This window comes from Oryctolagus cuniculus, chromosome 18 (assembly GCF_051225735.1).
Source record: "Oryctolagus cuniculus isolate XC-2025 breed Fujian yellow rabbit chromosome 18, ASM5122573v1, whole genome shotgun sequence".
NCBI lineage: Eukaryota > Metazoa > Chordata > Mammalia > Lagomorpha > Leporidae > Oryctolagus > Oryctolagus cuniculus.
In genome coordinates, this window is record NC_142884.1 from 6,648,448 (window position 1) to 6,661,568 (window position 13,121).

The 13,121-nt window shown below is 38.1% G+C and overlaps 1 protein-coding gene across 2 annotated transcripts; it reads right to left on the bottom strand.

Moving 5' to 3' along the window:
* Positions 1 to 571: 571 nt before the first annotated feature.
* Positions 572 to 8,282, bottom strand: ORYCUNV1R1617 (vomeronasal 1 receptor oryCunV1R1617). Of its 2 annotated transcripts, XM_089318689.1 has the most exons (2): positions 8,144 to 8,282; positions 572 to 1,739 (listed from the first exon to the last, which is right to left on the bottom strand). In XM_089318689.1, the coding sequence occupies exon 2, from the start codon at positions 1,691 to 1,693 to the stop codon at positions 776 to 778; it is 918 nt and encodes a 305-aa protein (XP_089174815.1). In that variant the 5' UTR covers positions 1,694 to 1,739; positions 8,144 to 8,282; the 3' UTR covers positions 572 to 775. The 2 variants fall into 2 exon arrangements, with proteins under 2 accessions (XP_089174815.1, NP_001160776.1); NM_001167304.1 differs by lacking the exon at positions 8,144 to 8,282 and having other exon boundaries at positions 776 to 1,693.
* Positions 8,283 to 13,121: the final 4,839 nt, after the last annotated feature.

Sequence of the window (13,121 nt, forward strand, 5' to 3'; positions counted from 1 at the left end):
AAAACATGTATTTATTTGAAAGGCAGAGTTACTAGGGGTAAGGAGTAAAACAGAGAGGGAAGAGAGAGAGAGAGAGAGAGAGAGAGAGAAAGAGAGAGAGAGAGATTCCATCTGTTGGTTTACTACCCAAATGATTCCATGTCCAGGGCTAAGACTAGCTGAAGCCAGGAGCCAGGTCTTCATCCAGGTCTCCTATATGGGTGACAGGGACCCAAGCATTCTAGCCATCAACCTCTGCTTTCTCAGCCCATTACAGGGAGCTGGGTCAGAAGTGTAGCAGTCTGTGTATGAACTGGCACCAATATGAGATTTACTCCCATGTCACAATGCTATCTTGTTACCCACACTATGGTACTGGGATGGCTTCAGAAATGTGCTTACACTCCTAGATGGAATAGTGCATGAAGCGCTTACCCTTGCAATGGCAGGTGTTTGGCCTGTTGGTTAATTTCCCAGATAAAATTGCCACATCAAACATCAGAGTTACCAGGAAAAATACCCACCTCTGCTGCTGACTCAGGATTGTGGCTGATGTAGACATGGAAGGCAGGAACAACAGCACACTAATTTTAGTAGCCCTGAATAGAGTTCCTTGCTCCCAGTGTTTATGCCTGAGATCAGATAATACAGGCATTTAGGTCTGAATCATGGGATGTTGAGCTCTATCTCTGTCTCCTGTTCCGTTGTCTACAAAGTAAATTAATTAGTGAAATAATGAAATGAAAATATTAATGAGAACAATCTACTGTGAATATCCATAAACTTAGTACTCTAGCTAACCTGGGGATTGTGTGTTCCTGGTGCAGGCACAGCAGAGGCTGTGTACCCTGGAGTCGTGGCTCCTGAGAATGTAGGGGCTCACAGTGGGGAAACTGCCAGCGATAAGTGCAGAGGTGTTCACCAGCCACACACTGGGATTGCTTAAAACAGTCAAGCAAATGTGGAAGATGGAGGAGAGAGTGCACAAAGACACAAAGGTGCTCACCAGGATGAGGATGCTGTGGGTGGCTCTGGACTCTGGGGAGGACCTGGACCCACGGATGTATTGGACCTGCTGCTTGTGTCTGTACAGGGTGAAAACCATGGAGCTACTTGCCCATACCATGAGTACCACAAAGAAAATATCTCGGAATAAGAGCAGTGCAACATACAGGGACTCTGAGGATCTGTCTCTTTTGAAAGAATAACAGTATCCATAATCAGTGTTCTTTGTGATGTTTTTGTCACTCCTGTTCCCGGAAGTCACAAACATGGGCACCATGACATTTAGTATCAGGTTCAGCGTCCAGCAGAGGATATTGCAGGACCCAATGTACTTGGGAGCTTTTTCTTTGAACTTGGCACATCCAGTTTTACTAGGACTGATGGTGATGGCTTGGGTTATACTCAGGAGGCAGGTGCTGCCAGTGGACACATCCTTGCTCACTCTGTGCACATAAAACACAAGCTTGCACCCAATATCACTGAGAAAATGCTTCATCCCCAAAGCTGCCATGGTTTGGGGAACTCCTCTACAGAGAATCACTAAGCAGTTGGCTACAGTCAGGTGTTTGATGATCAAATCTGTGGGTCTAAACTTACATCGTCTGAAGTAGATACAGAGATAATGGGAAAGAAGAGAGAAATTCCCCAGGATTCCTAGAATGGTCTGTGATAAGTAGATCATCCCGGTTGTCCAGTCTCTGGTGACCATACCATCAGCTCCCAGTGCCCAATTATTGTCTCTGATCCTGAGATCCCTGTATGGGAAATGAAAGAAGAGTTACATTTATTAATATCAACCAAATTCAGCAGTTTCTATTCACAGTATTCTCCATTACATCACTTCACACTTAGAAATAGCTGCTAAATATGTTTCTTTGTATTATGTTTCAAAAGAATTGAGTATATAACTGTTAAGGTTACTTATAAAACATGGTATATGAAAGGGGATTTTCAGTTTTTGTTGTATTAATAACTCCATGAAAGGCAGCAGTCTCCATTTCATTTGAAATAATATTATCACTTAGGTAGCAGCCATTTTTTGTAAATTTTAACTTTCTAATGTGTAATGTGGTGAGTTGATCACAGTTGATCTTTAAAAAATGTAGATTCTTTAACCATCTTGCTATTCTTATGAAAATAGTTAGCTTCAAATAACACATATTCATGCATATTTCATTACATTGTCATTTTATTATAGACTAGAAGTAATTTATTTTAGCAATTAATGCAAGTTTAACTCTATATATAATGATTTACAACATAAGCCAACCTAAGTATTGATTAAGCATTTTTGTTGTCACTTGAAGATGTAAATCAACTGATTATAGTATTTTTCTAATGTACTCCTTGAAAATTGTATTTTATGAAATTAAATCAATTCTTTGGAAGGCAATTGAAACAGTAGTTCGCTTTTTTTATATAAAAATGTATAATATTTCATCTGTTTTGCAGACCTATTTTCTAATGGTTGTCTCTTATTATTTCCTTATTTTTTAAAATTTTGTTTAAGAAACAAGTTCATGCATTTAATTAGTATCAGAAACTGATATCTAAGTGCTGCTCACATGTTCTATTGTAGATTGTGGAGCAGGAGAAACTGTGATGAAGTAATGTATGGTGCAAACTAAATACTACTTTAATATCATATGGTTTTATTGTAACTAATTATTAATTAATTGTTAAGTTTTCCATAAAGACGATTTCTGAAGGTTACTGAGTACTAGAGCATGTAAGCCACATGGAATAATTAGGGTGTCCAATCCTGTGTAGTTTGTCACTTAAAACTGCGGAGTTTGTGATTGACATGAAAATTTGTTAACGGACTTAAAGGGAGACTTAGACCCCAATACAATAGTACTGGGGGACTTCAATATGCCACTCTCAGAAATAGACAGATCAATAGGACAGAAGATCAACAAGGATACAGTAGATTTAAACGACACTATAGCCCAAATGGATCTAACAGATCTATACAGAACTTTCAATCCTACAGCTAAAGATTTTACATTCTTCTCAGCAGTACATGGAACCTTCTCTAGGATTGACCACATACTAGGCCATAAAGCAAGCCTCAGCAAATTCAAAAGAATTAGAATCATACCATGCAGCTTCTCAGACCATAAAGGAATGAAGTTGGAAATTAGCAACTCAGGAATCCCTAGAGCATACGCAAACAAATGGAGACTGAACAACATGCTCCTGAATGAACAATGGGTCATAGAAGAAATCAAAAGAGAAATCAAAAACTTTCTGGAAGTAAATGAGGATAACAGCACAACATACCAAACCTTATGGGATGCAGCAAAAGCAGTGTTAAGAGGAAAGTTTATATCAATAGGTGCCTACATCAAGAAATTGGAAAGGCACAAAATAGATGAGCTTTCAATTCACCTCAAGGATCTAGAAAACCTACAGCAAACCAGACCCAAATCTAGTAGGAGAAGAGAAATAATTAAAATCAGAGAAGAAATTAACAAGATTGAATCAAGAAAAACATTACAAAAAATCAGCCAAATGAGGAGCTGGTTTTTTGAAAAAATAAAGAAAATTGACAACCCATTGACCCAACTAACTAAAAAAAAGAAGAGAAAAGACCCAAATAAATAAAATCAGAGATGAAAAAGGAAACGTAACAACAGACACCACAGAAATAAAAAGAATCATCAGAAATTACTACAAGGACTTGTATGCCAGCAAACAGGGAAACCTATCAGAAATGGATAGATTCCTGGACACGTGCAACCTACCTAAATTGAACCATGAAGACATCGAAAACCTAAATAGACCCATAACTGAGACAGAAATTGAAACAGTAATAAAGGCCCTCCCAACAAAGAAAAGCCCAGGACCAAATGGATTCACTGCTGAATTCTACCAGACATTTAAAGAAGAACTAACTCCAATTCTTCTCAAACTATTCAGAACAATCGAAAAAGAGGGAATCCTCCCAAATTCTTTCTATGAAGCCAGCATCACCTTAATTCCTAAGCCGGAAAAAGATGCAGCACTGAAAGAGAATTACAGACCAATATCCCTGATGAACATAGATGCAAAAATCCTCAATAAAATTCTCGCCAATAGAATGCAACAACACATCAGAAAGATCATCCACCCAGACCAAGTGGGATGTATCCCTGGTATGCAGGGATGGTTTAATGTGCGCAAGACAATCAATGTGATACACCACATTAACAGACTGCAGAAGAAAAACCATATGATTATCTCAATAGATGCCGAGAAAGCATTTGACAAAATACAACACCTTTTCATGATGAAAACTCTAAGCAAACTGGGTTTGGAAGGAACATTCCTCAATACAATCAAAGCAATCTATGAAAAACCCACAGCCAACATCCTATTGAATGGGGAAAAGTTGGAAGCATTTCCACTGAGATCTGGTACCAGACAGGGATGTCCACTCTCACCACTGCTATTCAATATAGTTCTGGAGGTTCTAGCCAGAGCTATTAGGCAAGAAAAAGAAATTAAAGGGATACAAATTGGGAAGGAAGAACTCAAATTATCCCTCTTTGCAGATGACATGATTCTTTATTTAGGGGATCCAAAGAACTCTACTAAGAGACTATTGGAACTCATAGAAGATTTTGGCAAAGTAGCAGGGTAAAAATCAATGCACAAAAATCAACAGCCTTTGTATACACAGACAATGCCATGGCTGAGGAAGAACTTCTAAGATGAATCCCATTCACAATAGCTACAAAAACAATCAAATACCTTGGAATAAACTTAACCAAGGACGTTAAAGATCTCTACGATGGAAATTACAAAACCTTAAAGAAAGAAATAGAAGAGGATACCAAGAAATGGAAAAATCTTCCATGCTCATGGATTGGAAGAATCAATATCATCAAAATGTCCATTCTCCCAAAAGCAATTTATAAATTCAATGCAATACCAATCAAGATACCAAAGACCTTCTTCACAGATCTGGAAAAATTGGTGCTGAAATTTATATGGAGGCACAAGAGACCTCGAATAGCTAAAGCAATCTTGTACAACAAAAACAAAGCCGGAGGCATCACAATACCAGATTTCAGGACATCCTACAGGGCAGTTGTAATCAAAACAGCATGGTACTGGTACAGAAACAGATGGATAGACCAATGGAACAGAATTGAAACACCAGAAATCAACCCAAACATCTACAGCCAACTTATATTTGATCAAGGATCTAAAACCAATTCCTGGAGCAAGGACAGTCTATTCAATAAGTGGTGCTGGGAAAACTGGATTTCCACGTGCAGAAGCATGAAGCAAGACCCCTACCTTATGCCTTACACAAAAATCCACTCAACATATATTAAAGACCTAAATCTACGACCTGACACCATCAAGTTACTAGAGATCATTGGAGAAACCCTTAAAGATATTGGCACAGGCAAAGAGTTTCTGGAAAAGACCCAGGAGGCAAGGGAGTCAAAGCCAAAGTTAACTATTGGGATTGCATCAAATTGAGAAGTTTCTGTACTGCAAAAGAAACAGTCAGGAGAGTGAAGAGACAACCGACAGAATGGGAAAAAATATTTGCAAACTATGCAACAGATAAAGGGTTAATAACCAGAATCTACAAAGAGATCAAAAAACTCCACAAAAACAAAACCAACAACCCAATTAAGAGATGGGCCAAGGACCTCAATAGACATTTTTCAAAAGAGGAAATCCAAATGGCCAACAGGCACATGAAAAAATGTTCAAGGTCACTAGCAATCAGGGAAATGCAAATCAAAACCACAATGAGGTTTCACCTCACCCCGGTTAGAATGGCTCACATTCAGAAATCTACCAACAACAGATGCTGGCGAGGATGTGGGGAAAAAGGGACACTAACCCACTGTTGGTGGGAATGCAAACTGGTCAAGCCACTATGGAAGTCAGTCTGGAGATTCCTCAGAAACCTAAGATAACCCTACCATTTGACCCAGCCATCCCACTCCTTGGAATTTACCCAAAGGAATTTAAATTGGCAAACAAAAAAGCGGTCTGCAGCCTAATGTTTATTGCAGCTCAATTCACAATAGCTAAGACCTGGAACCGACCTAAATGCCCATCAACGGTAGACTGGATGAAGAAATTATGGGATAGGTACTCTTTAGAATACTATACCGCAATAAGAAACAACGAAATCCAGTCATTTGCAACAAAATGGAGGAATCTGGAACACATCATGCTGAGTGAAATAACCCAGTCCCAAAGGGACTGTTCTCCTATGTTCTCCCTGATCGGTGACAACTGACTGAACACCAAAAAGGAAACCTCCTGAAGTGAAATGGACACTATGGGAAATGGTGACTTGATCAGCATAGCCCTGACTGTTAATGAACAACTTAATACATTATCCCTCTTAGTAGTTTTTTTGTCTGTTCTACTTAATATGACTGGTTTAATTCTGTAATTAATACACAGTTATTCTTAAGTGTTGAAAATTAACTGAAATGTGATCCCTAATAAACATAAGAGTGGGAATAAGAGAGGGAAGAGATGTACAATTTGGGGCATGCTCAGGCTGACTTGCCCCAAATGGTAGAGTTAGAAACATACCAGAGGATTCCAATTCAATGCCATCAAGGTGGCATGTACCAATGCCATCTCACTACTCCAAGTGATCAATTTCAGTTCACAATTGATCATAATGAAAGGACTAAGAGTCAAAGGGAGCACATAAACAAGTCTAGTACCTGCTAACACTAACCGATAGAATAAATAAAGGGGAGAGTGATCCAACGTGGAAAGCGAGATACACAGCAGACTCATAGAATGGCAGATGTCCTAAACAGCACTCTGGCCTCAGAATCAGCCCTAAAGGCATTCGGATCTGGCTGAAAAGCCCATGAGAGTATTTCAGGCATGGGAAGCCAAGACACTCTGGCAAAAGATCTCTGCGAGTGAGATCCCAGTGGAAAGAACAGGTCTTCAAAGAAGGAGGTACCTTTCTCTGAAGGAAGGAGAGAACCTCCACTTTGACTATGACCTTGTCTAAACAAGATAAGAATCAGAGAACTCAGAGGGCTTCCATAGCCTTGGAAACTCATGACTGTTGCATAGGGAGATTACTGATGCCATAGACAGGAGTGTCAATTTGTAAAGTCAACAACAGGAGTCACTGTGCACTTACTCCTCATGTAGGATCTCTGTGCTTAATGTGCTGTGTCTTGAGATTTAATGCTATAACGAGTACTCAAACAATATATATTACACTTTGTGTTTCTATGGGGGTGCAAACTGTTGAAATCTTTACTTAATGCATACTAAACTGATCCTCTGTAAAAAAAAAAAAAAAAGAAATTATCAACTCCCAACTTGACTCTGACTGGGATTAAACATGACAATAGGTCTGATCTGATTTCATCATCATTTAAAAAAAATCATCTATTATTTTTCACTTTATGTTTCTGTGTGAGAGCAAACTGTTGAAATCCTTTCTTAATGTATTCTAAGCTGATCTTCTGTATATTAAGATAATCGAAAATGAATCTTGATGTGAATGGAAGGGGAGAGGGAGTTGGAAAGGGGAGGGTAGTGGGTGGGAGGGACGGTATGTGGGGGAAACCATTGTAATCCATACATCGTACTTTGGAAATTTATATTCATTAAATAAAAGTTAAAAAAATATTTCCAGTTCAGAACAAAAGCTGGGAGACACATTCGTAAGTGGCAGCAGCCAGGTGACATCCTTCTCCACAGGACATGCCTCATGTGGTTCAAAAGTCTTCCCTTATGTAAAGAGGGGACATAATCTCACCATCTCCACAGTACCAAGGATGTTTTCAGTAGGAAACTGTCACTGACTCTATTGAGGATTCATACAACAGTTAGAGAAAACCTTGCTATTCTAGCCACTGCCCCGGGAATCCATGATTTCTTCCAGGAGTAGGAGATTCCTATAGGGATTTCCAAATTTTATCATAAGCACATGACAGATAGATGAGCATCTCTGATAACTGTGAAAGTGGAGTCTATGACTCCCATCCAGTAGATGGAACAGAGGATTTATAGGAGCCATAGTCCTTAAAATCATCAACACCAGATTTCAGGATTATTTCTTTAAAACCAAGAATTAATGTCATTGAGGATGACACTGAATTACATTAGGAGCCCCCAGGATTGGAGTAGGGTGTAGGACCACGACTTCCTCTCTTACCTCAGCACACATCTCAGATTCCTTCCTCCTTGCTGTGAGGCTGGGGCACAGAACCAGGAGCAAGCACAGGAGAATTTCCTTTGTCACCTCATCACTCACCCAGACTCCAGAGACACCTCCTTGTTAAAGCCTCTCTCCTTTGCACCAAAATAGAAATCCCCAGTTTCTTTCAGCCTCTTGGACAAGCGTTGGCAATAAGGTCACCAGAATCAGCACTGGGTGGGATGGTTAGCTGGAGCACTAGAAATAGTGTGTGACTATGACCTCACCTCCCCTCCCTGAAGAGCTGCAATTATCTTTTCACCTGCAGCTGCAGTGAAAATAAAGTTTGGGTTCTGAGAACATTTGTGAAAACTTTTTTCCTCTTGCTCATTACCAAAAGCAATTAGAACTTTGTAGTAATCATCTCTATGGAGAATGTGAAGTCTTGTGGCTCAAATTTTTTCCCGCTCCCTAGAGGCAGACAGGTTCTGGCCTGGAAGGAGCAGGACATTCTGATGTCTTTCAGCAGAGGGAGTGGCAGGAGACTCGTGGGTCTCCCAGGATTTATAGATTTCTTTCTACACAAGACTGAGTTCTCTCCAACTTGAGACCACCAGGCTCAATATCATTGATGTGATGAGCATAGCAGAGTTAAGGATGCAGCTAGGAGAGGCTTTCACAGATAAAAGTTCGATGAAGAACTTGATGACCACGGCACACATGAGAAACCAGTGGCTTTGTTTACAATGACAGTGTGTTTGGAATTGCAGAGGATTGTGGGAGTTTTATAGGAAAACATTCTTTATCCCTGTTTACCTTTCTTGTCTTCAATAGATACAGGAAGCTGAAGAAAATAATATCCATAGACATACAGAAGTTAATGTGGGCTGGTGCTATAGCTCAATATGTTAAGCCTCCGCCTGTGATGCTGACATGTTCTATGGGTGCTGGTTCATGTCCTGGCTGCTCCTCTTCCAATCCAGCTCCCTGCTAATATGCCTGGGAAAGCAATAGAAGATGACCCAAATGATTGGGTCCCTGTACTAATGTGGGAGATACAGAAGAAACTCCTGGCTTTGGATCAGCCCAGCTATGCCTTTATGGCCATTTCAGGAATGAACCAATGGGTGGAAGATCTCCCTCTCTGTGTCTCTTCCACACTCTGTAATTGTGCCTCTCAAATAAGTAATTCTTAAAAAATAAGTTAATGAGCCCTCATAAGTGAAACCTTGATTTAACGAGGCGATTTTTAAACTCCCTTACCAGATAAGCCATATTGCCTCCTCAATTCAACAAACTTGAATGGTTACCAGGGTTTTATATTTCTATATTTTCCTTTTTAATTTTTAGTTGTCTTGGTTGATTTTGTAATTAACAATAACATGCCACATAAATTCAAATTTTTCCTTTAGTTTTTAGTGGAAACAAATCCATGATTTTCCCCAGGTATACAGCCTAATTACTCCCAACTTCCTAGTCCTTATTTGGAGACATGGTTTTGGGAGGCTTTGAGCTGTTGGTTGGGACCCTTTTCTCAGTGATGGACAGAGGTACCAGGGTTCCCTGCCTGTTTTATTTCTCGAGATTTTTTAATGCCCAAATTTGGCATGATAACAATCCCTCATTATCTTAAACATTATTTGCAGAATATTGTATAAATATAAATCCTAAATATTAAATAACAGTAAACATCAAATATTTAATAAAAATAATAATATTTAATATAAACATTTACATATCTGTTAATACATTAATATAATGTACTACAGTATATGTTATTTCTTAGGTATCACACTTGTCTTATTAAGAAAGTATTAAAAATAGCGTTATGGAATTTAAAATTTCAGTCATCTTTTGCTTTTACCTTATAATCAACCTTAACAGAAATTAATGGTGGCAGTATTTTATGGGTATATCAACAATTTCATTTAAAACTTTTAATTTTCACTTATAATTCAGAAGTGTATATGGATTTCTTTCATCAGACGTTACTATGTGGTTACACTACATTTTCACTTACCCAGAGGGACATTCCAGCTGTAACTAGGCTGGCATCTATTTCTTATACAGCACTTTTCTGAGGAATGTTCAACATGAAGAATGCTTTTTAAACGTTGATGTCTTTGAAGTTTTTAAATGGACTCATTTCAAATTTTACATACCATTAGAATGCTGTACATATATAGTATATACAGCTTAATGAGCTTGGACATAGATGTGCACCTGTGAAGCCATCAACCTATTCTTCACCCCCAAAGTTCCTTCCAGTCTCTTTAATTGTTGTTATTATGCCTGTATTTGTGCAAGGGCACCTCACAGAAGTTCTACCCACTTATTAATGACTTCAGTATAGAATACCACATTGTTGGCCAGAGTCACTGTGCTGGATGGCAGAATTCCAGGCCTTCTTCATCTTGAGACATTTAATAATGTGATGAATCCCTGCCATTTTCCTCACTCCACAGCTCCTGACAGCTACCACTGTACTCGCCACTTTTTGAATTTATTATTTAGATTCCTCTCGTAAGTAAGTGGGATAATGTAGTAAATGTCCATGCATTTCTGACTTATTTTACTTTCACAGAGTCCTTCATGTTCATCCACATTGTAAATTCAAAGATTTCCCTCTTTTTAAAGTAAAAATAGTATTCTAATGTGTTACACATCTCAATCTATCAATTCACTTGAAAATGGGTATTTATATGGCTACCATGTCTTGGATATTGTGAACATTCAGTCATGAGCATGAGTGCTGATTAAGACTTCAAATCCTCATTTCATTTCCTTTTCCTGTACACCCAGAAGTGGGATTACTGGCTCATCTGATAATTCATTTTTTAAATTTTTAAGGAGCTGCTGTGGTTTTTTCCATAATATTTCATCCAGTTAACATTCTCACAACCATGTACGGTAATTCATTTTTTCCAAATTCTCCCTAGCAGTTATCTTTGCTTTCCTCTTTTTCTGTTTCTCACTCTCTTGTTCTCACTCAGTAACAGTTGTCGTATAAAGTCTGTGGTAATGTCTCAGTTGTGGTTTCAATTTCCATGTCCCTGACGATTATTAAATTTGGCGCCTTTTCATGAACCTGTTGGTCATTTGGATGTCATCTTAAAAATTGTGTGTTCAGGTTCTTTGCTCATTTTTAAAGCAAGATATTTGTTATTTTAACATTGAGCTGTAGATATTCTTTATATGTTTTGGACTTTAAAATATAATCATAAAATTTGCAAATATTTCCTCCAATTGCATAGTTCACATTCTATTGATTATTTTTGTTGTGCTGAAACTCTCTAATTGATATTTTGTTATTGCAGTTTTCAGTGATTATGATATCAAATCCACACACAAAAAAATAATCATTGGCAAGACCAGTGTCACAGCTTTTCTTAAGTTTTCATCTAGGAATTTTATTAGGTTTTGTTGTGAGGTAGCGGGATCTAGGTTCTTGTCTCTGACACTAGAGGGAATTATAACATAAGATTTAAGTGTTTATCAAGAGAGGCAAGATTTTGTTTGAACTTTGGAGAAGTCATGCATCAGGTATGCAATGGGAGTAGGAGGGTCAGCCATGGGAATTGTATTACAGTGAGCATGTAAAGAGCTAGGGGGCACCACAGGCTGCGGCCTGCAGTCATGTTCATTAGTTTTATCTGCCGTCTGTTCTCTGCAGTGATTCTGCAGGGGTTTCACTTTTCCACTACATGGAAAGGGGTGGGGAGCTGGACAGTACATGAGAGGCTGCAGAGAGGGGCTGGTGACCTCAGCTCCTCCTCATTAGCTGCCTCTCTGCCAACATTAATTTGAGGTGTTAAAATTAAGTTTCTAATTCACTTTGAGCTGGTATGGTTATAGCATGTTATGGGTACAGTTCATCATTTTACATGCACATCTCTAGTTTTCTCAGCACCCTTTACTGAAGGGACTCTCCTTACCCCATTGTGCATGCTTGGTACTGTTGCTGAAATGAATGGATCACAAATGATGGGTTTCTTTCAGAACTACTGATTAAGTTCCTACAAAGTGTGTGTGTCTGACTTTCCCAGTACCCTACTGTTTGAATACCCTGGCTTTGTAATATATTTTACATCAAGGAATGTAGGACTTCCAGGTTTGTTCCTCTTTCTCAATATTGTTTCGGCTCTTCATGATTCTTGCTGTCCTGCATAAATGTTAGGATTTTTGTTTGCTTCTGTAAAACATATCATTGGGATTTGGACATGGATTGAATTGAATCTATAGATTATGTGGTGATATGTTCATTTAAAAGCATTAGTTTTTCAAATCCTGGAATTTTAGAATATCTTTTCATTTATGTATGTCTGCTTTAATTCTTTTCATTAGTGTTTTCTGATTTTCTGTGGGAGTGTGGAAATTGTCTTACTCCAGTTCTTTAAACCCTTCTCCTCCCCATGTGATCCACTGACTCTGAGGAGTCCCCAGGAAGTTAAAAAATACAGAAATTCAGGCTCTACCTCCACCAGGAATGATCATATTCTACATATCACAAGATTCGCAGATTACTTCTTTACACACTGGAATTTCAAAAACACTTGCTTAGATCATTAGTAAAGAAGTATCTTTTAAAGGTTTTCACTGCAAAAGTGATAAGTTTGTGAGGTGATGGGTTTGTTCATTAGTTTGATGTAATCATTTCACAACATAAGCATTTAGTCAAATATCACATTGTACCCAATAAATTTATAACATACACAGGTATTGTTTGTCAAGAAGTAGTTAAAATTGAAATATATAGAAATTATCTCATTTCCAATAATCTCAATTTTGTTGCCTACTAATTTCTTTTCATATCTTTCAATGTATAAAATAATTTTTCAATATCAAAACACAAATTATCAGTTTAATGTTGAATTTATAGCCTGGGATATTACTTTCCATTAAAATAAGGATATGTATAAACATATACATGGAGATTTTCCTAATTCCAATGGGATAACACTAAATTTCTTAATATGCACAAATGATTAAAGTGAAC